The following is a 25,972-nucleotide window of genomic DNA, read 5'->3' as shown; positions in this document are numbered from 1 at the left end:
TTGTTACTGGACTATTCTTCTGCTTGCCGCCTGCCTAGACCCGGATTATTCCTGGACTATTCATTTGTCTGCTGTTTCCCTGGAACCTAGCGTGTTTCTAGTATTTCCTGCTGTCTGCCTGCCTGCTGCTGTGTCCTGCAGTCCGGCCTTCCTGTCCTGTCCGGTAAGTCCTGCCGGCCGCCTGCAGCCCGGAGCTTAACTCCGGGTGAAGGGTGGCTAAGTGTAGGTGAAGCCTTGCCCCGATCCACTGTGTTCCAGTTCCGGTCTGCCTTGTCTTGTGTTTGGGTGATTCTCCTGCTGCTAACGCTCCTCGGCAGTGGCCCAAGGGCTCACAAACCTAGTTACCTGCTGTGTATATGTGACAGTTTCGCTGATAAATTAGATAATTTTCATAGGGCTAAACAAGAGCAGATGATCAATCTCCTAGTCCCAACAGATCCTTTTGCAGTTTCTCAAAATCCTTTGATGTTTAAATGAGTTTGAATAATTTTGTGTCATCAATAAATTTGCTCCTTTTCTAGATCATTTATTAATATGTTAAACAGCTCAGATCCCAGTATAGATACTTGGGGCACTCTTCTATTGATCTTTTTCCATTTGGAAAACTGACCATTTAGTCTAATCTGCTTTCTATATTTTAGCCAGTTCTTCTTTGTCAAATGCCTTCTGAATATCCACTATATTATTCAGCTCATCTTTATCCATTTGTTTGTTTATACTTCAAAAATGTTCTTTCTTGTCAAATAAGCTTTAAACATTACTATCTACTGTATAGCAAAAACATGAGAATATTACCTTAACTCATCTGAATACAAATGTCATTGACAACAGGAATGAAAAATGTATATATTTGCCCCACAAACTGCTAATAGAAAAAAGAATTCCAGTGGAGTGCAGGGCTATGATCATGACTGCTAATCGCAAACTGTTGAACGTTTTTCCCTCTGAAGTACACTAAGCCAGTGCGAGCCACTCAAAACGTCCTTGTACTTAAAATAAGAGTTTTTGCTCTATTTTTTCCCCCTTTTTCTCAATTTATTTTCAAAATGTTTCAACTTCAGGAAAATCGCACTGCAGTATTTCTAGAAAATGTTTTTAATATTCTCAACATATAACAGCTTCTGCAAGTTGTTACAAGTTCAGAGCACTGGAAGTATTTGAAGCACTTGAAGCACGTAAAGCCACTTGAGCAGTACAGTCATTTTAAACAAAAAGAATAGAAACTGAATTCAGTTTTCCACTGTCTGCTCTATTTTATAAGTCAATGGAAATACATACATCTCATATAAGTAACTGGGATCTGCCCAGATCTGTATTCCTAGATACATAAGGGGCCCTTCTAATAAAATGTGTTGTTTTGGGCTTAAAGCGAATGCTACATACCTGTAGAAGGTATTCTCCGAGGACAGCAGGCTGATTGTTCTCACTGATGGGGTGACGTCCACGGCAGCCCCTCCAATCGGAATCTTCACTAGCAAAGTCCTTTGCTAGCTCTCGCGCGCCCGCGCGCACCGCGCATGCGCGGCCATCTTCCCGCCCGAAACCGGCTCGAGCCGGCCAGTCTCGTATGTAGCAAAAGAGATACAAGGGAAGACTCAACTCCAAAGGGGAGGCGGGCGGGTTTGTGAGAACAATCAGCCTGCTGTCCTCGGAGAATACCTTCTACAGGTATGTAGCATTCGCTTTCTCCGAGGACAAGCAGGCTGCTTGTTCTCACTGATGGGGTATCCCTAGCCCCCAGGCTCACTCAAAACAACAACCACGGTCAATTGGGCCTCGCAACGGCGAGGACATAACTGAGATTGACCTAAAAAATTTACCAACTAACTGAGAGTGTAGCCTGGAACAGAACAAACAGGGCCCTCGGGGGGTGGAGTTGGATCCTAAAGCCCAAACAGGTTCTGAAGAACTGACTGCCCGAACCGACTGTCGCGTCGGGTATCCTGCTGCAGGCAGTAATGAGATGTGAATGTGTGGACAGATGACCACGTCGCAGCTTTGCAAATTTCTTCAATGGAGGCTGACTTCAAGTGGGCTACCGACGCAGCCATGGCTCTAACATTATGAGCCGTGACATGACCCTCAAGAGCCAGCCCCGCCTGGGCGTAAGTGAAGGAAATGCAATCTGCTAGCCAATTGGATATGGTGCGTTTCCCCACAGCCACTCCCCTCCTATTGGGATCAAAAGAAACAAACAATTGGGCTGACTGTCTGTTGGGCTGTGTCCGCTCCAAGTAGAAGGCCAATGCTCTCTTGCAGTCCAATGTGTGCAGCTGACGTTCAGCAGGGCAGGAATGAGGACGGGGAAAGAATGTTGGCAAGACAATTGACTGGTTCAGATGGAACTCCGACACGACCTTTGGCAAGAACTTAGGGTGAGTGCGGAGGACTACTCTGTTATGATGAAATTTGGTGTAAGGGGCCTGGGCTACCAGGGCCTGAAGCTCACTGACTCTACGAGCTGAAGTAACTGCCACCAAGAAAATGACCTTCCAGGTCAAGTACTTCAGATGGCAGGAGTTCAGTGGCTCAAAAGGAGGTTTCATCAGCTGGGTGAGAACGACATTGAGATCCCATGACACTGTAGGAGGCTTGACAGGGGGCTTTGACAAAAGCAAACCTCTCATGAAGCGAACAACTAAAGGCTGTCCCGAGATCGGCTTACCTTCCACATGGTAATGGTATGCACTGATTGCACTAAGGTGAACCCTTACAGAGTTGGTCTTGAGACCAGACTCAGACAAGTGCAGAAGGTATTCAAGCAGGGTCTGTGTAGGACAAGAGCGAGGATCTAGGGCCTTGCTGTCACACCAGACGGCAAACCTCCTCCATAGAAAGAAGTATCTCCTCTTAGTGGAATCTTTCCTGGAAGCAAGCAAGATGCGGGAGACACCCTCTGACAGACCTAAAGAGGCAAAGTCTACGCTCTCAACATCCAGGCCGTGAGAGCCAGGGACCGGAGGCTGGGATGCAGAAGAGCCCCTTCGTCCTGCGTGATGAGGGTCGGAAAACACTCCAATCTCCACGGTTCTTCGGAGGATAACTCCAGAAGAAGAGGGAACCAGATCTGACGCGGCCAAAAAGGAGCAATCAGAATCATGGTGCCTCGGTCTTGCTTGAGTTTCAACAAAGTCTTCCCCACCAGAGGAATGGGAGGATAAGCATACAGCAGGCCCTCCCCCCAATTCAGGAGGAAGGCATCCGATGCCAGTCTGCCGGGGGCCTGAAGCCTGGAACAGAACTGAGGGACTTTGTGGTTGGCTCGAGATGCGAAGAGATCTACCAAGGGGGTGCCCCACGCTTGGAAGATCTGGCGCACCACTCGGGAGTTGAGCGACCACTCGTGAGGTTGCATAATCCTGCTCAATCTGTCGGCCAGACTGTTGTTTACGCCTGCCAGATATGTGGCTTGGAGCACCATGCCTTGACGGCGAGCCCAGAGCCACATGCTGACGGCTTCCTGACACAGGGGGCGAGATCCGGTGCCCCCCTGCTTGTTGACATAGTACATGGCAACCTGGTTGTCTGTCTGAATTTGGATAATTTGGTGGGACAGCCGATCTCTGAAAGCCTTCAGAGCGTTCCAGATCGCTCGCAACTCCAGAAGATTGATCTGTAGATCGCGTTCCTGGAGGGACCAGCTTCCTTGGGTGTGAAGCCCATCGACATGAGCTCCCCATCCCAGGAGAGACGCATCCGTGGTCAGCACTTTTTGTGGCTGAGGAATTTGGAAGGGACGTCCCAGAGTCAAATTGGAGCAAATCGTCCACCAATACAGGGATTTGAGAAAACTCGTGGACAGGTGGATCACGTCTTCTAGATCCCCAGCAGCCTGAAACCACTGGGAAGCTAGGGTCCATTGAGCAGATCTCATGTGAAGGCGGGCCATGGGAGTCACATGAACTGTGGAGGCCATGTGGCCCAGCAATCTCAACATCTGCCGAGCTGTGATCTGCTGGGACGCTCGCACCCGCGAGACGAGGGACAACAAGTTGTTGGCTCTCGCCTCTGGGAGATAGGCGCGAGCCGTCCGAGAATCCAGCAGAGCTCCTATGAATTCGAGTCTCTGCGCCGGGAGAAGGTGGGACTTTGGGTAATTTATCACAAACCCCAGCAGCTCCAGGAGGCGAATAGTCATCTGCATGGACTGCAGGGCTCCTGCCTCGGACGTGTTCTTCACCAGCCAATCGTCGAGATATGGGAACATGTGCACCCCCAGCCTGCGAAGTGCTGCTGCTACTACAGCCAAGCACTTTGTGAACACCCTGGGCGCAGAGGCGAGCCCAAAGGGTAGCACACAGTACTGAAAGTGACGTGTGCCCAGCTGAAATCGCAGATACTGTCTGTGAGCTGGCAGTATCGGGATGTGTGTGTAGGCATCCTTCAAGTCCAGAGAGCATAGCCAATCGTTTTCCTGAATCATGGGAAGTAGGGTGCCCAGGGAAAGCATCCTGAACTTTTCTTTGACCAGATATTTGTTCAGGGCCCTTAGGTCTAGGATGGGACGCATCCCCCCTGTTTTCTTTTCCACAAGGAAGTACCTGGAATAGAATCCCAGCCCTTCCTGCCCGGATGGCACGGGCTCGACCGCATTGGCGCTGAGAAGGGCGGAGAGTTCCTCTGCAAGTACCTGCTTGTGCTGGAAGCTGTAAGACTGAGCTCCCGGTGGACAATTTGGAGGTTTTGAGGCCAAATTGAGGGTGTATCCTTGCCGGACTATTTGGAGAACCCACTGATCGGAGGTTATGAGAGGCCACCTTTGGTGAAAAGCTTTCAACCTCCCTCCGACTGGCAGGTCGCCCGGCACTGACACTTGGATGTCGGCTATGCTCTGCTGGAGCCAGTCAAAAGCTCGTCCCTTGCTTTTGCTGGGGAGCCGAGGGGCCTTGCTGAGGCGCACGCTGCTGACGAGAGCGAGCGCGCTGGGGCTTAGCCTGGGCCGCAGGCTGTCGAGAAGGAGGATTGTACCTACGCTTGCCAGAAGAGTAGGGAACAGTCTTCCTTCCCCCGAAAAATCGTCTACCTGTAGAGGTAGAAGCTGAAGGCTGCCGGCGGGAGAACTTGTCGAATGCGGTGTCCCGCTGGTGGAGCTGCTCTACCACCTGTTAAAGTCGAACAGGTTAAAGTCGAACAGTCCAAAAATGTTATCCGCACGGCAAGGCGAGTCCGCAATCCGCTGCTGGATCCTATTCTCCAGGTCGGAGGCACGCAGCCATGAGAGCCTGCGCATCACCACACCTTGAGCAGCGGCCCTGGACGAACATCAAAGGTGTCATACACCCCTCTGGCCAGGAATTTTCTGCACGCCTTCAGCTGCCTGACCACCTCCTGAAAAGGCTTGGCTTGCTCAGGGGGGAGAGCATCAACCAAGCCCGCCAACTGCCGCACATTGTTCCGCATGTGTATGCTCGTGTAGAGCTGGTAAGACTGGATTTTGGCCACGAGCATAGAAGAATGGTAGGCCTTCCTCCCAAAGGAGTCTAAGGTTCTACAGTCCTTGCCCGGGGGCGCCGAAGCATGCTCCCTAGAACTCTTAGCCTTCTTTAGGGCCAGATCCACAACTCCAGAATCATGAGGCAACTGAGTGCGCATCAGATCTGGGTCCCCATGGATCAGGTACTGGGACTCGATCTTCTTGGGGATGTGGGGATTAGTTAATGGTTTTGTCCAGTTCGCAAGCAATGTCTTTTTCAGGACATGGTGCAAGGGAACAGTGGACGCTTCTTTAGGTGGAGAAGGATAGTCCAGGAGCTCAAACATTTCAGCCCTGGGCTCGTCCTCCACAACCACCGGGAAGGGGATGGCCGTAGACATCTCCCGGACAAAGGAAGCGAAAGACAGACTCTCAGGAGGAGAAAGCTGCCTTTCGGGAGAGGGAGTAGGATCGGAAGGAAGACCCTCAGACTCCTCGTCAGAGAAATATCTGGGATCTTCTTCCTCCTCCCACGAGGCCTCACCCTCGGTGTCAGACACAAGTTCACGGACCTGTGTCTGCAACCGTGCCCGACTCGACTCCGTGGAGCCACGTCCACGATGGGGGCGTCGAGAGGTAGACTCCCTCACCCGCATCGGCGAAGCTCCCTCCGCCGACGTAGTCGGGGAGCCTTCCTGGGAGGCGACGGCAGCCGGCACCCCACGCGGTACCGGCGCCGGAGACCTCACCTCGGGCGATGGGCCAGCCGGCGCCACGCTCGACGGTACCGGAGGCACAAGCACCGCCGGTACCGGAGGGGTAGGGCGCAACAGCTCCCCCAGAATCTCTGGGAGAACGGCCCGGAGGCTCTCGTTCAGAGCGGCTGCAGAGAAAGGCATGGAGGTCGATGCAGGCGTCGACGTCAGAACCTGTTCCGGGCGAGGAGGCTGTTCCGGGCTGTCCAGAGTGGAGCGCATCGACACCTCCTGAACAGAGGGTGAGCGGTCCTCTCGGTGCCGATGCCTGCTGGGTGCCGACTCCCTCGGCGACCCAGAGCTCTCGGTACCGACACGGGAAGGGGACCGGTGACGATGCTTCTTCGATTTCTTGGAACGAAGCATGTCACCGGAGCTTCCCGGTACCGACGAGGAGGACGTAGAATCCAGCCGTCGCTTCCTCGGGGCCGAGGCCGAAGGAGGTCGGTCTCGGGGGGCTGTACCGCAGGAGCCCTCAGGGTAGGGGGAGACCCACCCGAAGGCTCACCGCCACCAGCAGGGGAATGGACAGCCCTCACCTGCACTCCTGACGATGCACCACCGTCCGACGACATCAGCAGACGAGGTCCCGGTACCACCGACGTCGATGCAGCTATCCGATGTCTCGGCGCCGATGCAGAGGGCCGATGCCTCGATGCACTCGATGCACTGGCAGCCGAGGATGAAGCTCTGGACACTGAAGACGTCGATGCACACGATACCCCCGGTGCCGATGCCGACGAAGAGCCCGAGAACAAAACGTTCCACTGGGCCAATCTCGCTACCTGAGTCCGCCTTTGCAAAAGGGAACACAGACTACAGGCCTGAGGGCGGTGCTCGGCCCCCAGACACTGAAGACACGACGCGTGCCTGTCAGTGAGCGAGATAACCCGGGCGCACTGGGTGCACTTCTTGAAGCCGCTGGAAGGCTTCGATGTCATGGGCGGAAAAATCACGCCGGCGAAATCAAAATCCGAAATGACGAAAATGAGCACCAAAACTTTGAGAGAGAAAAATCTCGACCGAGGCCGAAAAGAGGCCTACCCCGACGACGAAAGAAAACTTACCGGGGCAAAGACTGGAAATACGGGTAGGGGCAAACGAAACCCAAGGGGGTTTGCGGAGCACTTCCCGAACGAAATCAAATATTTTCCGAAGAAAAAACACGTCGATTAGACAAAGGACGCGCGAGGTCGACTCTCCGGGGCTCGACACGGCGAAAAACACAGCCGTATCGAGTGCGGACGAAAGAAGACTGGCCGGCTCGAGCCGGTTTCGGGCGGGAAGACGGCCGCGCATGCGTGGTGCGCGCGAGAGCTAGCAAAGGACTTTGCTAGTGAAGATTCCGATTGGAGGGGCTGCCGTGGACGTCACCCTATCAGTGAGAACAAGCAGCCTGCTTGTCCTCGGAGAATGCGCTCTAACACTGAATTAGCATGCGGCAAGCCTAAAACTAATGCTGCATCAAGAAGGGGCATTTCCAGAATTTTTTTTATTGCAGGTCATGCGTTAACATTCAGATTAAAACATGTGGAAGCATTTATCCTCGGATTCTGTAAAGGTCACCCAAATTTGGAGGCAGATCCAAGTACAAACTAATTAGTTAATAAGCTGCTAACAATCAATTAGTATCTATATCATCATAGTTTCCTGAGTTCGTAATCACAGTATGTATTTCTATATTGAAGCTGAGCATTTTTTACCTATATTGAAGCTGAGCATTTTTTACCTATATTCTATGAGCTCCCTTCTATACTTATAAAATATTGTGGTGCTTTTTGAAATATTTGGATAACAATCAATTAGTGGCATTAATTGGCACTATTTTGGGCTTACACGTGGATCTGCCTACATGCTACTGTATAATGCTGCGTGCCCCAAGTGTCTTGAGTACAACCCAAAAGGGGGGGTGTGACCATAGGAGGGGCATGGGCGGGTCAGGAGCATTCCAAAAACTATGGCGTGGTGTTATAGAATACCGGGGTTACGTGTTCCAATTTGGGCGCCAGGATTTACACCAGGATGCAGCAAGTGTAAATCCTCCCGCCCAAAGTAGGGCGCAAGAATCCGTGCTAAGCCCTGCTCTAGAAAAGGAACTCAGTCCAGAGCACCCTTTATGGAATAGCACTTAGCACGGATTTTTCCAGGTGCCTAAATATGAGCACTATTTAATAAATCTGGCCCTTAGTGCCTCCTATTTAGGAGGTGGTGTAAGTGTTTCCATGTTAACGCTGCATTAAACAGTTAGTGTACGGTAAGTATAATGTGATAGCTGGCTAATGCTTTCATGTCCACTCCCTAACCATGCCATGCCCCCTGACAAAAACGGTGAAAAATTCAGTAACATACAGTTTAATCTGTGGATACAGGCAAACTACCGCAAAACGCCTTAACACTGGATGTGCAGTATCCTGTTTCCGTGCAATAATCGCACGTTGCTTAAAGCCCTTTAGTAAAACGGCCATTTAAATGTAAAAGGTATACAGCTTTTAATTCACTTGCAACATTTAAGATGTGACATTTATCTATATTTATGTTAAATATTGAAAATGAGCCATAAGATTGAAATTCCTCTAAAATGTGTTAAAAGGAAGATTGGATGGACTGAATATGTATATGAATGTCATCTGTAAACGCTGACTGCAATTTTGAATTCAGACTGAGGTATCTCTATCCCTTGATTTTGTTTATTATTATGAATGGCTCCAATTAAAGTGTGAGAATGAATGAGATAAGAGATAAGAGGCAACCTTGACATGTCCCTTTTTGCTTGCATTGTGGCTTTCAGAGAATGATAAGTAAGATTTCTTAACCATTTTACTCTTCAAAACCAAACTTCTCTAGTAAAGAGAAGAAATATTTCCATGATATATGAGCAAAAGCTTCAAAACTCATAAATGACAGCACGTTATTCTTTTTACGATGTTTCAGGGCAGCAATGAATTATGAATGCTCTCACTAGTGCTTCTAGCTTTTACAAAGATACTCTAGTCCTGAAATATCAAAGTAGAGAAGTATTTTACTATCATATTTTTGCACATATGAGCTGCACACAAATATTACACACCTTGGTGAAATTTCTGCCTCCCAGTCCAGTAAATATGTCTTTACATAAGCCGCACCTCGGGTGTCAACTTGCGCAATACAGATGGCTGCAAATTGTATTGAAATATATTTAAATGGATGTTAATGAGGCCAATAAGTCCACGCAAGCTTTAAACATTGATAGTAAGCAACAAATATGTGCACATGTCCAAACAAACCTGAAAGTGAAAGTACATCAGTATTTAGGCGCAGAATAGGTACCGATGAATGCTGACATTTCCGTTTTTGTCTGGGCATGCACACAAGAGTCACGCTTACCATAGCTTTGAGTATCGGCCTCTAAATTTGCACTGTACTTGGAGATGCCAAAACAAAAGTCATACACAGCAGATTTTAAAGTCACAGCGATTCAATATACCAAAGTTCAAGGAAATTAAGTGTTTTCAGTAGTTGAGACATGAATCTGATGCTGGAGAAAAGAAGAAGCTGAAATCAAGAAGCTGAATCCGAGGAAGCGTGCTCACCGAAGTACACTGCCAAAACGGTTAGTTATTGAAGCCAATTGAAAAGAATGGGTACTGGCACAAAGGGACAGCAACAGGTCAATTTCAACAAAAGGTATCAAGCGCCAAGCCACAGTGCTTGCCACTAAAATGAAAACAGATAATTTCTCAGGAGGAGTGAACTGTGTGCATAAATTTATGCGTAAGAACGATCCCCTGGTTTCTTTATAGTGTGACCGGAGTTGTGCATGCAAATCAGGTCATATTCTGATTTGCACGCACAAGCCAATCAGCACCTATAACTGCCACTTCACAGGTAATTGGCACTAATTGGCATTAATTAGAATTTTATGAATTTGTTTAGCACATTCTGTAAAGATCTGCACATCAGTTCTAAGAGCAGAACCAAGAAGGAGAGTGACCATGGGTGTGGAAAGGGCATGTCATGGGCCTGTCTAAAATCTATGCACACTGATATAGAATATGCTTGTGGCTTAGTACACAGGGGGAAAGTTAGGGCAGCACACATCTGCCGAGCTAACCAGGCACTCGTCTGAATATTGGCCACTGCCTGGCTACCTTCCAGATGACTGCACATACCTGGGTATTCAAAGCCGGAGCCTGAACAAGGTCCAGCATTGGCAGGGCCGGTCTTAGGCAGAGGCGATCGAGGCGGCCGCATAGGGCCCCGCGCCTAAGGGGGCCCCACGCGGCACACCTCAACTCTGCCTCGCCACCAGACCGCCACTGCTCGCCTGCCCTCCACCCATGTCCAACGACGCGACTCTCCTCGTTCCCCTGCTCCCCCTCCCTTCAGCCACCTGAGCCCCCCTCCTGTCTGAGCCCCCTCTCTCCCCGACCCGCCAAACGACCCTCTTCTGCCACCTGACCCGGCCGGCACCTCACCTGACCCAGCATTTTAAAAAAATCTCCAAGCGGCGGTGCCTGCGTCTGAGTAAAAGAAGAAAAACCGCTTCGAAGTTCGTCCGTCGGCCGGCCTTCCCTCATGTCCCGCCCTTGCGGAAGTTACATCAGAGGGCGGGACATGAAGGAAGGCCGGCTGACGGACGAACTTCGAAGCGGTTTTTCTTCTTTTACTCAGACGCAGGCACCACCGCTTGGAGATTTTTTTTTAAATGCTGGGTCAGGTGAGGTGCCGGCCGGGTCGGGTGGCAGAAGAGGGTCGTTTGGCGGGTTGGGGGGGGGCTCAGACGGGAGGGGGGCTCAGGTGGCTGGAGGGAGGGGGAGCAGGGGAAGGAGGAGAGTCGCGTCACTGGACATGGGTGGAGGGCAGGGGGGACAGGAGGGTCGCTGTACATGGGTGGATGGCAGGGGAGGGGGGTTTCTGGACATAGGTGGATGGCAGTTGGCAGGGGAGGGCAGGGGGGACAGGAGGGTCGCTGGACATGGGTGGATGGAGGGGAGGGGGGTTTCTGGACATAGGTGGATGGCAGGGGAGGGCAGGGAGGACAGGAGGGTCGCCGGACATGGGTAGATGGCAGGGGAGGGGGGTTTCTGGACATAGGTGGATGGCAGTTGGCAGGGGGGACAGGAGGGTTGCTGGACATGGGTGATGGAGGTGAGGGTGGTTTCTGGACATAGGCGGATGGCAAGGGAGGACAGGAGGGTCGCTGGACATGGGTGGATGGCAGGGGAGGGGGGTTTCTGGACATAGGTGGATGGCAGTTGGCAGGGGAGGGCAGGGGGGACAGGAGGGTCGCTGGACATGGGTGGATGGAGGGGGGGTTCTGGACATACAGTGGTGGAAATAAGTATTTGATCCCTTGCTGATTTTGTAAGTTTGCCCACTGACAAAGACATGAGCAGCCCATAATTGAAGGGTAGGTTATTGGTAACAGTGAGAGATAGCACATCACAAATTAAATCCGGAAAATCACATTGTGGAAAGTATATGAATTTATTTGCATTCTGCAGAGGGAAATAAGTATTTGATCCCCCACCAACCAGTAAGAGATCTGGCCCCTACAGACCAGGTAGATGCTCCAAATCAACTCGTTACCTGCATGACAGACAGCTGTCGGCAATGGTCACCTGTATGAAAGACACCTGTCCACAGACTCAGTGAATCAGTCAGACTCTAACCTCTACAAAATGGCCAAGAGCAAGGAGCTGTCTAAGGATGTCAGGGACAAGATCATACACCTGCACAAGGCTGGAATGGGCTACAAAACCATCAGTAAGACGCTGGGCGAGAAGGAGACAACTGTTGGTGCCATAGTAAGAAAATGGAAGAAGTACAAAATGACTGTCAATCGACAAAGATCTGGGGCTCCACGCAAAATCTCACCTCGTGGGGTATCCTTGATCATGAGGAAGGTTAGAAATCAGCCTACAACTACAAGGGGGTAACTTGTCAATGATCTCAAGGCAGCTGGGACCACTGTCACCACGAAAACCATTGGTAACACATTACGACATAACGGATTGCAATCCTGCAGTGCCCGCAAGGTCCCCCTGCTCCGGAAGGCACATGTGACGGCCCGTCTGAAGTTTGCCAGTGAACACCTGGATGATGCCGAGAGTGATTGGGAGAAGGTGCTGTGGTCAGATGAGACAAAAATTGAGCTCTTTGGCATGAACTCAACTCGCCGTGTTTGGAGGAAGAGAAATGCTGCCTATGACCCAAAGAACACCGTCCCCACTGTCAAGCATGGAGGTGGAAATGTTATGTTTTGGGGGTGTTTCTCTGCTAAGGGCACAGGACTACTTCACCGCATCAATGGGAGAATGGATGGGGCCATGTACCGTACAATTCTGAGTGACAACCTCCTTCCCTCCGCCAGGGCCTTAAAAATGGGTCGTGGCTGGGTCTTCCAGCACGACAATGACCCAAAACATACAGCCAAGGCAACAAAGGAGTGGCTCAGGAAGAAGCACATTAGGGTCATGGAGTGGCCTAGCCAGTCACCAGACCTTAATCCCATTGAAAACTTATGGAGGGAGCTGAAGCTGCGAGTTGCCAAGCGACAGCCCAGAACTCTTAATGATTTAGAGATGATCTGCAAAGAGGAGTGGACCAAAATTCCTCCTGACATGTGTGCAAACCTCATCATCAACTACAGAAGACGTCTGACCACTGTGCTTGCCAACAAGGGTTTTGCCACCAAGTATTAGGTCTTGTTTGCCAGAGGGATTAAATACTTATTTCCCTCTGCAGAATGCAAATAAATTCATATACTTTCCACAATGTGATTTTCCAGATTTAATTTGTGATGTGCTATCTCTCACTGTTACCAATAACCTACCCTTCAATTATGGGCTGCTCATGTCTTTGTCAGTGGGCAAACTTACAAAATCAGCAAGGGATCAAATACTTATTTCCACCACTGTAGGTGGAGGGCAGGGGAGAGCAGGGAGGACAGGAGGGTCGCTGGACATGGGTAGATGGCAGGGGAGGGGGGTTTCTGGACATAGGTGGATGGCAGGGAGGGCAGAGGGGACAGGGGGGTTGCTGGACATAGATGGATGGCAGGGGGGGACAGGAGGGTCGCTGGACATGGGTGGATGGAGGAAAGAGAAGAAATGCTGGACATGGATGGAGGCAAGGGAAGAGTGAGGAAGGAGATGAGGTGAGGGAAAAGGAAGAGAGGAGTAGAAGTGCACATGGATATAAAAAATAGGCAGAAGCTGGATCCACTGGACAGTCAAGTCTGCGGAGGACCCAGCTTTTACTTTCGGATGAAGGGCAAGAAATGAAGAAGAAAGGCGGAAAGTAAAGAAATAAATGGAAAAGAAGCCCTGGAAACAGAGTTAAGAGGACAGATAGCAGCACAATTGGATACTGAGCCAGCATGATCAGAAAAACAAAGTCACCAGACAACAAAGGTAGAAAAAACTATTTTATTCAGGATTTATTAATTGGAATATGTCCGTTTTTGGAAATGTGCATCTGTGATATTTTTCATGTAAGTTTCAATTTTTGTAGTATTGCTGCATGCTGAGTCTGACTTCTTGAGGTAACTTTCCAGTTCAGTATTTTGCCTTCATGTGTTTTTCAGGTGTGATCAAGGAAGGTGCAGTATTCTGCTAGCGTATAGTTTGCAGCCCTTTTTGTTTGTTTGTTTTTTTTCACTAGGTTGTGCACTGGTGTTTTAGAGCCCGGTGTAATTACAGTTGCCTTTCCACGCCACGCATAAGGTTGTAGCTCGTCCTGTGTTTGGAATTAGTGCTGTTTATGGTTTGTTAAGGTTATGAGTGTGTTTTTGCACACGTTTGTGTATAGTGTTTTGCAGTGGAGAGATTGTGTGTTGGCCTTACTAAGGTGGCACCAAACATCAGAAAGGGTGTAGAGCCTAAATCATGACACACTACCTCTAAAAGGGTGTTTTGTGGCTCTGCATGAGAATTGTGGTATTATGATCCCTTGCTAGCTTCATATTGTTGACGGTCTGCATTTTCCATATGGCTGGTATATTGGTGTATAAGGTATTAATTGTGTCTATTTTATTTTTACTTATTTTTTTTCTGTGTGTTGTCAGACAATTATGGATGACAGACAGAGTCGGAGTCTTCTTGAGTCAGAGAGTTGTGGTATATATTTTAAAACAATTTTAATACCTTGGTGGTCTATATATTTTTATATTGTACATTATATTTTACTCTTCACTTTATTTTATTGTATATCCTTTCATTTCATTTTATTGCATATATGGGTTACAGAGTAATAGGAGAATTTGAAAGTACTGAATCTTTTCTTAATATTTTTCCTTTATTCTCCTTTGTTATGAGAATTGGAACTACTAATTGTAGTGGACTTGAACTGAATAATTTCTGGGGAGGTTTCATGATAGCATTGTGCTTATTATTTCAATCAGTTTTTTTGTACGTTTAGCTTCATTTGTCTTTATTTGAAATTTCATAAATAAAAAAATGTTCTAAAAATGGAATAATCTTATCAATGGGGTGGAGCTAGAGTGGGGGTGGAGCTAGGGTGGGGGTGGGGCTACAGTGGGGCAGGGCTAGAATGGGGCCCCACCAAATTGGTCTGCATAGGGCCCCGCACTTGCTAAGACCGGCCCTGAGCATTGGTAAGGATACAAGCATACGTGCCACAGTGCTCTCAGCCCTAGCAGACTCAAAATGCTTGGTGCCATCTTAAGAAATGACCTCTGTTTACATGCAGGGCAGCACTACAGTCATTGTGATGTCTTCACTTTTAATTAATTTTCAAGAATGCAATAGAAATCTAAATAATAACTATGTAACATACATAGTAACATAGTAGATGACGGCAGAAAAAGACCTGCATGGTCCATCCAGTCTGCCCAACAAGATGAACTCATATGTATTCTCTATTTACTATGAAATATGCTATATTATAATTCTGAACCAGAAGATACCACATTTTAACCAAATACACTTCAAAAATATTGAGACTAACTCTATGAAGGAGCATCCAGAATCTGAATTTGAGAAATGTATTGCAAAATTATATTGCATCTTAAAATTCAGCTGTTAATCATCAAAACTTTATCTTGGCAGGGAGCGCAAAAGGAATGAAACACTGATTGCCAGACTGCATATCCACCATTTAAGCCTAAAGGGCTGATTTATGTCCTAAAAAAATCTTCTATGTTGATTCTTTAATCATTTTAAAGTTTCAATGCAAGTTTCCTGACAAATTGATCTCTGTAATTATAGATTAATTGATCTCTGTGATTATAGATTATGTAAGCGTCCATTTTATCCAGATTTTGTCGGTAGCCAACATTTTATTTTGAATTCCAGAAGTGTTTTTCTGTCTGTCTGTATGTATACGCAGTTTAATATCGGATGTTCTCCTTCTGCAATTACAGTGTAAAATAGTGTAATAACAGTTACAATCAGAACGCAGGATATTGTGTTAGTAGTAAAGTTAGTAGTAAAGGTGTACAACTAGAAGTCTTTCTGAATAAAGAAAACATAAAGATATAGCAAGAAGCATAAAACTCTAATTAAATATTCTAAAGCAATGCTTTTTTTTTCTAACAGTCTAAACTGTTGGTCTATTAAAGGCTTATTCTTTGCTATAAAAATGATAATACACCCATTATATTCCTATGGGTGTCTTATCATTTAGCGAACACTAAATCTGTTAACATACCTTACTACAAGGACTCCTAAACAGAAAAGCTGCTAATTATTCAAGTACAGTGATGATGGAAAAGCATTCAGTCACATGTAGAAGAAATTAACTACTAGCTGAATAAACAACCAAGCATTTTTGTTTCAGTTTTGAAACCTTTTACCACATAAAAGAAACTTTTAAATAAGGAAAGCAGTCCTCAATGAGTACCACAAATATAAGGGCCCTTTTAGTAAAGTTTGGTAGGTTTTGCAGTTACCGCACATTTTAAAGCAAACATTAATGGAGTAAATGCAGGGAGAGTGGTCAGCATTTGCCCTATATTTAAAGCACTGGGCAGATGCTTACTGCACCGCAGGGCACTGCATTACATGCAAATGCAGATAGCGTGGGAGCAACCACACTACCCACCTCTGCATGTAATGCGGTGCAGGGCCAGCTGGAAATAAAGTGCTCTGGCACAGCAGTGCTGTTCTCCCCCTCCTCCCCATCACACTGTCCAAAGCCACAATAGCACCAGATCCTCTCCCCTCTGCACCTCCGATCCCCTTCAGGAGACCTGCCACAACAACCTAGACCCCTGACACACAAATTCTGCACCCTTTTTAAAAAGCCCCCCCCCCCCCCCCCCAGGCCTATCCTTCCCCAACCTCCCATTCCCCACTCTTGGGACTCACCCTAGGGATCCTCATTGGTGGCCAGTCATCTTCCATGTGGCAGCAATCCTCTTTGCTGCCACCAGGGAAGGTGCTGGAATCCAAAATGGCACCAACGGTAATGGAATGCAAAAATGTGTGGAACAAACACAAAAGGAATCCTGTTAAGAAAGATCGGATTCAAAGAAGCTTAGGGGGGATTAGGTAGGCCTGATTTCTAAGGTCTATGCCCTGATGGAGGCTGAGTATATTTGGATGGTTCAGAGTGGAGCTTTTTGGTGCTTTGACAACAACTTCAGAAATTTTAGAACAAGGCCAGTGCCAGGCACACTTTGAGGGTCTATGCCCTAAAAATGGCAAGGATAAATCAAGAACAGGTATACATATGATGTAACACTTCATACCATATGTAATGAGTTTATATTGTTGGACAGACTGGATGGACCATACAGGTCTTTATCTGCCGCCATTTACTTTGTTACAATGACCCTGAAGAGGTGGGGTTTGTGTGTTGGGGGTTGTTGGGTTGTTGGAGGAGCTTGCTGAAGGGGTTCAGAGGTACACGGGGGCCTGCTGAAGGGGATTTAAGGTGAGGAACCATGCTGATGGGGATTGGAGGTGCAGGGGGGGGGGGCAGATAATCTGGTGCTATTATGGCCTTGGACAGTTTGATGGTAGGGGGAAGGGATCGCGAGGAGGGATACGAAAGGTGATAACACCATTGCCGCAACTCCTGTGCCAATGCTCTGCTACCAGACTGCCGGTAATTCAGCTGCACTTACAGTCCCCTCTAGAGGTGACGATAAGTTAAGCTACACTATCGGCAGTAGTGACAGCTAGAACGCATTACTGACCTGTCACAGCCAGCTACACCTGAATCCGCCCATATCATGCTCAGGCCCGGCCTACCTCCACGTTAAACAGCTAACGCAGAATTTTTACCACACCAGTTGCCTTTTTAACACAGGAGACAGCCGTGCAGTAAACCCAGTTTTAGCTACAAAACTTAGTAAAAGGGCTCCTTAATAAACTGAAGGTATCATTCACCTGAGCAAGTGGTGGAAGAATCGTCTTGCATATCGGCTGATTGGGTCTCTATATTCCAACACAGTAGTATCGGAGAGCGGTCTTATGGGAACGTAAAAGGTTCCAAGGCTTGCCTCAAGCTGAGCTGTGGAGTTCAAATACAACAGCAATAAACAAGACAAAACTGCTTCAGTAACAACAAGCTGCTCATGTTTTTTTGCCAACATAGATTCAATGTGAGCTTCATGCAGGAAAGATTAAATAAAAAATATGACAAATCTATGTACAAACTTTCACTTTAGGCAAAGCCACCAGTAAGAATGCATAACAAAAGGGCAACATGGGTGAAAAAGAAATTTGATGATAAACCAAGCTTTAGCTATAAGTGTATTATTTAAAAAAGTGATTCATCATGCTGAAACTGTTTGGACAAGATTTCCCAGTAAAAGTATACTAGTTAATTAACTACAGTTTCACACCTCACTGCCAAACAAAGGAAAACCACCATCTTACTCCTGCTTGGGACCTTCACCTAATTAAAAAATGAAATAGCTACATAAACACGGAGACTTTCTTAATTAGGGGGTAATTTCATAACTGAGTGCACCCATAAATAATATGTACATACGTTTCCCTCTGTGGGTACTGGCAAATTTTCAAAATGAGAGTATGCATATACTTCCATTTTGAAAATTACCCCAGAGGATCTATGTGCTTAAATTTGGACTTGTTGTCTGGCACATACAAATTTAATGGATTATTTTATGATTAAACATGCTTATTTTCTGAAATATGTGCATAAATACAAACCTCTGCTTAGTCCAGGTAAAGTTTTGTATAATTTTTATACGTTCCCATTTCTGCGTTATATGCAGAAATGCTCTCCCTATAATTAGCATTATTGAAGCCAATACACTACTTAATAATCTCACCACCTCCTAAACTGGAGTTTCAGAGTTTTTATAGCTGGCATCATTTCAAATATGTTGGTCATCTACAGTTACTGATAATCCTTTAATTTTAATCTAAGTTAATAAATTGCATTTTTCTTTCAATTTAATAGCACTACAAAATGTTTTAATAGGAACACTAACACTTAAAGCCAAACAGGTCAGGAAATTAGGCTTTTTGATTTCTTACATATAAACAGCAAGATAAGATGAACTTGAAACTATACGTTGTTCAAAACAGCAGTTCATTTAGATTAAAACTGAATACAAAAATGTAATTGTGCAAACCAGCCTTGCTTTCTTGCCATTGCTGTTTTCTTGACAGCATGTTCTGTCCTCCTGAAATATTCCAACCTACATGAAGTAAGAGCTGGTCCTAACAGTTACAGATTCATTAGAAAGCTCAGCTTGATGCTGAAGGCAGAAAGATCTCAAGGATAACTGCCACATCCCTACAAATAAAAGGCTTCACTGGGTTCCATTAATAAAAAGAAAACAAATTACCATGAATTTCATATTTTTCAGAGTCATCTATAATAATCCTGCATATAAAAGCATCCTATAATTCCCCTTGCAAGCAACATGAGGAAAACATGCTGCTACCTGATGTACAAGAGTAGATGCCGCAGTAAAGTGCACTAGGTGATCTCTGCAGACAGCAAGAGAAAAGAGAGAATGATGATGTCATCTGACAGTACCAGGGTGAGCAGCTCTCTCAGGCCCTCATGATCAAAAGCCCTGCGCTGTTCCAAACAGCACCCTAAAAATGGCGCCGGGACAGCGCAGGGCTTTTCTGCATCGATGATCAAAGATAATGCATGCAAATCTAAGCAGCGCTATTATCGTTGATTATTATGTTGAAGTGCGGGAGAATTGCGCCTGAGCATGCGCTCAGCACAATCCTCCCGCAATTGTTTGACAGGTCTGGGCTGTCAAAAGCCCAAACCTGTCAAACAGCCTGCCAGGGCTGAACAACGAGGTTGTCTCCAGCCCCCCCACAAACCCCCAGAAAACGTTGAGGCCCCCGCCGCCGGCCAAACCCTCTCCCACCCAGCGACCCCCTCCATGCCCAGGGAGGGCTGGAGATCCGGTGGGTTTCCAGTCCCCCCCACCAAACCCCCATAAATCGTGGTGGCCGCCTCCGGGTAAAAGCTAACACACCCTGTTATCCATCGACGGGGGGGGGGGGGTGGACCCCAACTCCTCCCCCCCCCAGCGTTCTGCATTGAATCCCTGGTGGTCCGTGGTCACCCTCCATCCCTCCCGGCCGCCCCCCCCCACCTTTTGTTGGAGGAGGGACGCAGCCTGCCTGCCTCCCTCCTCTTCCTGTCGACGCCGCTGAAAAATGGCGGCGCCCAGCCCCGCCCATTGCATCCTGGGATGCGCTGGGCGGGGCTACAGACCATGTAAGGGAGCGATTCCCTTACATGGTCTGTAGCCCCGCCCAGTGCATCCCAGGATGCAATGGGCGGGGCTACAGACCATGTAAGGGAATCGCTCCCTTACATGGTCTGTAGCCCTGCCCAGCGCATCCCAGGATGCAATGGGCGGGGCTGGGCGCCGCCATTTTTCAGCGGCGTCGACAGGAAGAGGAGGGAGGCAGGCAGGCTGCGTCCCTCCTCCAACAAAAAGGTAGGGGGGCGGCCACAGACCACCAGGGATTCAATGCAGAATGCTGGGGGGGGGAGTTGGGATGGGCTGGAGGTCCACCGGACCTCCAGCCCCCACCCCCCCGTCGATGGATAACAGGGTGTGTTAGCTTTTGGCCGGAGGCGGCCACCACGATTTATGGGGGTTTGGGGGGCTGGAGACCCACCGAACCTCCAGTCCCCCCGTCGCTGAGTGGGAGGGTGGGACAGCGTTTGGCCAGACGGCGGCCACCACAATTTATGGGGGTTCGGGGTGGGGGGGGGCTGGAGACCCACCCGATCTCCAGCGCTCCCTGGGCATGGAGGGGGTCGGATCGTTGGGGGGACCGGAGGTCCACCGGACCTCCACTCCCCGTTTGCGTTTGCTTTGGGGGGGAACGGGGGCCTGCCAGCATGCAACTGCATGCTGGACAGGGCTCACCATTCCTCCCCAATGATCTGCAAAGTCTAACGCCAGCTCAGAGCTGGCGTTGATTTTGCCGCAGCCTGCAAACCAATCTTTGGCGCGCTGGCCGCTGATCATTGGGGATGAATGTGTTAAGCGCTGATTAGCATGCATTTGCATGCTACTTGCGCTAAGAGCCCTCGAGTGCGTTGTTTCAGGCGCTCGAGGGCTCTGATCATGGGTCGGCAGCAAACTCCGGCGCTAGTATGGCGTTAACAGCCTCTAGTGCCGGAGTTTGCTTTTGATCATGAGGGCCTCAGAGCTCAGAAACAACTAGAAAAAGTTTTTCAGGACATAGGTAACCGCAGTGATGATGGTATCTACCTTGAGGTACCCCCAGTACCTGTCTACCTCCTCATTTCAAAATGATTGGGGGTTTCACACACAATAGAAATGACCAGTTCCTTAACACAGTAAAGGAGCTTACTCAGTATTGGAGGTGCTCAGCACCCACAGCGCAGGCTGTTATATTATTTGAGCATATGCATATCTTCCTATACAGCATACTCCTGTGGAAGCACTTCTGTTAGTCACAGACAATGTTCTCTCTAACTTTTGCTGACCCATGTGGATATGAAAAGAATTTTGTGCGCAAGTTTTCAGCCTTGCCAAGATTTGTACAGTATAGTCTATGATCACAATAAAGAAAGACAGCAAAACTTTTGTGCAGGCAGTTCCTAGGTGTGTATGCAACTTTTCTAACCTTTCTGACCTAAGGGACCAGCCAGCCCAAGGGTACCTGACTCCCTAGGCAAACATATGGCTGTGCACCCTTCAGGTGCAGCTCAAGGCCCTCCCCTCCCCTACCACATGTGTGTCCATATCACTGCTTCCTTATTCCCCCAGTATCCACATTGTTCCTTCCCTACCCCATCCAAGCCCACTTCTCACCTTCTCCACCCATGTTGAGCCTCTCCTCTTCCCTCTCCCTCAGATATCCAGCTTCTTCCCTTCCCTCTCCAGCACCTCCCTTCCTTTTCCCTTACTGGGCAGACCCTGATCTCTCCTGGTTGCTACTGCTGTGTCACTGCCATTGCAAAGACCATCCAGGCCCATGGCTCTAAACTACAGTTAGTGTGGCCGGTGTGGGGTCTTGAGCATCTATGCATGCTGTGTCCTGCTGATCTGAGCTTCCTGTTTTGGAAGCGATGGGATGCAGCAGGCCTCAACCAGGCTGACTCTGGATAGTGACACTAATTGCTGTGCTGGTTCTGCCTCTCCCCCCCCCCCCCCCCAACAAAAAAAATTGCACCACCGTAAGCAGATGCCCAGTCTGCCTGGTGGTGTGGCTTACTGAATTAGATTGTTGACTATAGTGAACACCCTTGTAGAATGGAAAACGTTTTGAGTAGAGAGACGTGGTAGCCATGTTAGTCCACTTTTAAAGGTAATCAATAGAAATAGAACAAAATAAAACATGGAAAAGAAAATAAGATGATACCTTTTTTATTGGACATAACACATTTTTTGATTAACTTTCGAAGGTAGCCCTTCTTCATCAGATCAGATGGGCGGCCATCTTTCGTTTCGACAATACGGTCGGGGACGCCCAAATCTTAACATTTAGGTCAACCTTAGAGATGTGGCTTGGTCGCAAGAAAAAATGGACCAAGTAAAGTCAGCCAAGTGCTCGTCAGGGACGCCATTCTTTTTTCCATTATCGGCCGAGAACGCCTACGTGTTAAGCATGCCCCAGTCCCGCCTTCGCTATGCTTCCCACACGCCCCCGGGAACTTTGGTCATCCCCGCGATGGAAAGCAGTTGGGGACGCCCAAAATCAACTTTCGTTTATGCCGATTTGGGCGACCCTGGGAGAAGGACGCTCATCTCTCGATTTGTGTCGAAAGATGGGCGCCATTCTCTTTCGAAAATAAGCCTGACTGTGCACCAGTAGACAACTCCTCCTGTGCTATAGTGGAGATTTTCAAAGATAAGGAGAATCTACTGAATCCTATGATTGCTAATAAATAAATAAATCTCTTCAGAGATAGTTTGGAACAATAAGGATAAGCTTTCTTTTCTGATTCAGAAAGACTATAGGTAACACATAATCCACTTGATATAGAGAAGGTTCTTGTGACCTTTGGGCTGGAGTGATCTGAGGTGAGGTAAGCAGAGACTTCTGTGAGGCAAAAGCCTAATTGGTTAGTGCAGTGGGTTGAGATCCTGGGGAACCAGGTTCAGCTCCCACTGTAGTTCCTTGTGACCCTGGGCAAGTCTTTTAACCCTCTATTACCCCAGGTACAAATAATCTTAGATTTTGAACCCATTAGAGACAGAAAAAGTACCTGTTTAAAAGAACAGATGAAGAAACCTCTGCAGCAACTTCCTTTAGTTACCACTGTACTGGCTGCAATTACCGATTAACCTTCCTCTCTCAAAATATGAATTGTAAGATTAACCTTTTCTTTGAGATTGTTTTCCTGATCTTGGATCCCCCAATTGTGGACAATTATTATAATATTGATGAGAGAAAATGTTTTCTTTTTCCTTTATATTAATTTTTGTATTTCCTTACATTTATGTGATAAATGTGAATGTAACTAAGTAAAATGATAAATAAAAAAAAAAAAAAGTACCTGTAAAAATAGCATATGTAAACCACTTTTACTACAGAAAGGTGGTATATCAAGTGTACAATAATAATAATATAGTTCTGCAATTATACCAAAATCATTTGAAAACAGCAATATGCTAGTTTGAGCAGATGCTGCAGTAGGATTAGAAAGAAACGTGGAAGGTGATGTCTCATTGCTTTGGTTACTAGATCCTCTGGTGAAGTTTTCCTCTGCTTCTTCACTGGTAAGACCCCCACTCGATTGAGTGCTTAAGTACAATTTAGAAGCTGGCCATCTGAGCTCTTAAGAAGTCCTCCTATTATGTCATCTTGATTTTTCTCTTATTTGACAATGCTACTAGGTCTGCAGTTAGAAAAGTGATGGCATCTGCACCAAGACCAGAGTGCTCAACATTCACTTCCAAACTTCAGTGTGAAGGATCTATGTCAGCACATTCTATGCTAGGACATCAGCATGGAAATTCTGTACCAATCCTTTCGTGGAAGAATAGCCTGTTAGGTAAGTGAGCACTGGCATTCCTATATCGGCAGCCACCCAGTGTAGATCAGCACTGTGCACACCCCCGGCGCATCAGCTCCTGGGGGTGCAGGGAGCAGTTTGAGCTGTTGGCTCTGCTGGTTCCCTGCTCCAGAACAAGAAGTAACATCAGAGGGAGCAGGAACCGGCAGAGCCGACAGCCATGCGGCTGCTCCCTGCACCCCTTTGCGGCGTGCACCCGGGACGGAGCACCCTTACCACCCCGCCTTTGGTATGCCACTGGCAAGTGGGCTGAGAAACTGGGAACTGGGTTTAATTCCCACTGCAGCTCCTTGTGACCCTGGGCAAGTCACTTAACCCTCCTTTGCCTCAGGTATGAAAACAGATTGTGAGCCCAGTAAGAACAGAGAAAGTACCTGAATAGAATATATAAACCATTACGGCTGTAATCACTGAGCAGGAGTCCTCCACCTACAGTCCTACCAGTGTGTGTGTGTGTGGGGGTGCTGTTTCATTATCATTTATTTTATTTTTTGTTACATTTGTATCCCGCGCTTTCCCACTCATGGCAGGCTCAATGCGGCGGGTTATGGAGGGTTAAGTGACTTGCCCAGAGTCACAAGGAGCTGGCTGTGCCGGGAATTGAACTCAGTTCCTCAGTTCCCCAGGACCAAAGTCCACCACTCTAATCACTAGGCCACTCCTCCACTCCTATGTTCAATAATGAGGAACAGGTAAGCTCTGCAGGATTCCAGGGAACCTGCCTGTTCCTAGTGACTAAAAACTTTCAGTTGCAGGATTCCCACTCAGCTTCGAGGGAACAGTGGTTGTACCGAAGAAAGGCAGTATATCAAGTCCATCATCTTTCTCCTTTGCATCCAGTTTTTAAAAAGGGCTCCGGAGTCATCTGGGGAATTACAGATCGGTAAGCCTCACGTCAGTGCTGGGTAAAATGGTAGAAACTATTATAAAGAATATAATTTTGAGCACATAGACAAACATGGTTCAGTGGGACCGAGTCAGCATGGATTCAGCCAACGGAAATCTTGCCTTACCAATTTGCTACATCTCTTTGAAGTTATGAATAAATGTGAATAAAGGTGAGCTGGTTTATGTAGTTTATCTACATTTTCAGAAAGCTTTTGCCAAAGTCCATCATTTATTTATTTATTACGATTTACTTGCTGCCTTTTTGAAGGAATTCACTCAGGGGTCCTTTCTCTAAGCTGCAGTAAAAAGTGGCCTGTGGTAGTGTGGGCGCGTCTTTTAGACATGCATTGGACCATTTTTTACTGCGGCTGGGAAAAAGGTTTTTTTTTAATGGGACGAGAAATGGGTGTGTGCTGAAATTAAAACTAGTGCACACTTATTATGGCCTGAGCCCCCTTACCGCCACCCATTGACCTAGTGGTAAGGGCTCACGCACTAGGAGCCCTAAATGAAGGAGTGTTCCTGAAAGCTATTTAACATTTATAAATGATCTGGAAATGGGATCAATGAATGAGGTGATTAAATTTGCAGATGACACAAAGCTATTCAAAGTTGTTAAATCATGTGCAGATTGTGACAAATTGCAGGAGGACCTTAGGAAATTGGAAGGCTGGGCATGGCAGATGAAATTTAATGTGGACAAGTGCACAATGATGCACATTTGGAGGAATAATCCAAATTATAGCTACTTGATATTAGGTTTCACATTGGGAGTAACCACCCAAGAAAAAGATCTAGGTGTAATCGTGGACAATGTTGAAATCTTCTGCTTGATGTGCGGCAGCAGCCAAAAAAGAAAACAGAATGTTAGCAATTATTAGGAAAGAGATAGAAAATAAGTCACTTATAATGCCTCTATATTAATCCATGGTGCAACCTCTCCTTGAGTATTGTATGAAATTCTGGTCACCATTATCTCAAAAGATATATTAGAATTAGAAAAGTTCAAAGAAGGACTATCAAAATGATTAAGAGGATGGAACTCCTCTTAAGAGGATTGGGCTCTTCAGCTTGGAGTACAGATTGCTGAAGGGGGATATGATAGAGGTCTACAAAATCCTGAGTGGAGTGGAATGGGAAAACACGATATCAATTGTTTACTTTTTCAAACTGTACAGACGGGGACACTCCATGAAGTTACATGGCAATACTTTTAAAACAAATAGGAGGAAATATTTTTTACTCAAAGAATAGTTAAGGTCTGGAATTCGCTGCCAGCGGATGTTGTAATAGTGGTTAGCATATTTGGGTATAAAAAAGGTTTTGATAAGTTCCTGGAAGAAAAGTCCATAGTCTGCTATTGAGACAGACATGGGAAAGCCACTGCTTGTGTGACCCAGTATGGATATTCTTATGCTCTTATGTTGGAACTGGTGATTCTGCTGCTGCTTCTTTGTGG

The 25,972-nt window shown here is 47.3% G+C and overlaps 1 protein-coding gene across 1 annotated transcript in view; it reads right to left on the bottom strand.

The window, feature by feature from the left end:
* WDPCP (WD repeat containing planar cell polarity effector) overlaps positions 1 to 25,972 on the bottom strand; it is an 846,895-nt gene that overhangs the window by 286,734 nt on the left and 534,189 nt on the right. Inside the window, exon 14 of the mRNA XM_030196158.1 lies at positions 17,505 to 17,628. Coding sequence (XP_030052018.1) covers positions 17,505 to 17,628 — 124 coding nt within the window. The remainder of the gene's footprint in view (positions 1 to 17,504; positions 17,629 to 25,972) is intronic.

The sequence above is a fragment of the Microcaecilia unicolor genome, chromosome 3 (genome assembly GCF_901765095.1).
Source record: "Microcaecilia unicolor chromosome 3, aMicUni1.1, whole genome shotgun sequence".
Taxonomy (NCBI): Eukaryota; Metazoa; Chordata; class Amphibia; order Gymnophiona; family Siphonopidae; genus Microcaecilia; species Microcaecilia unicolor.
The sequence above is the reverse complement of the archived record's forward strand: the minus strand, read 5'-3'. Positions and strand labels throughout refer to the sequence as shown.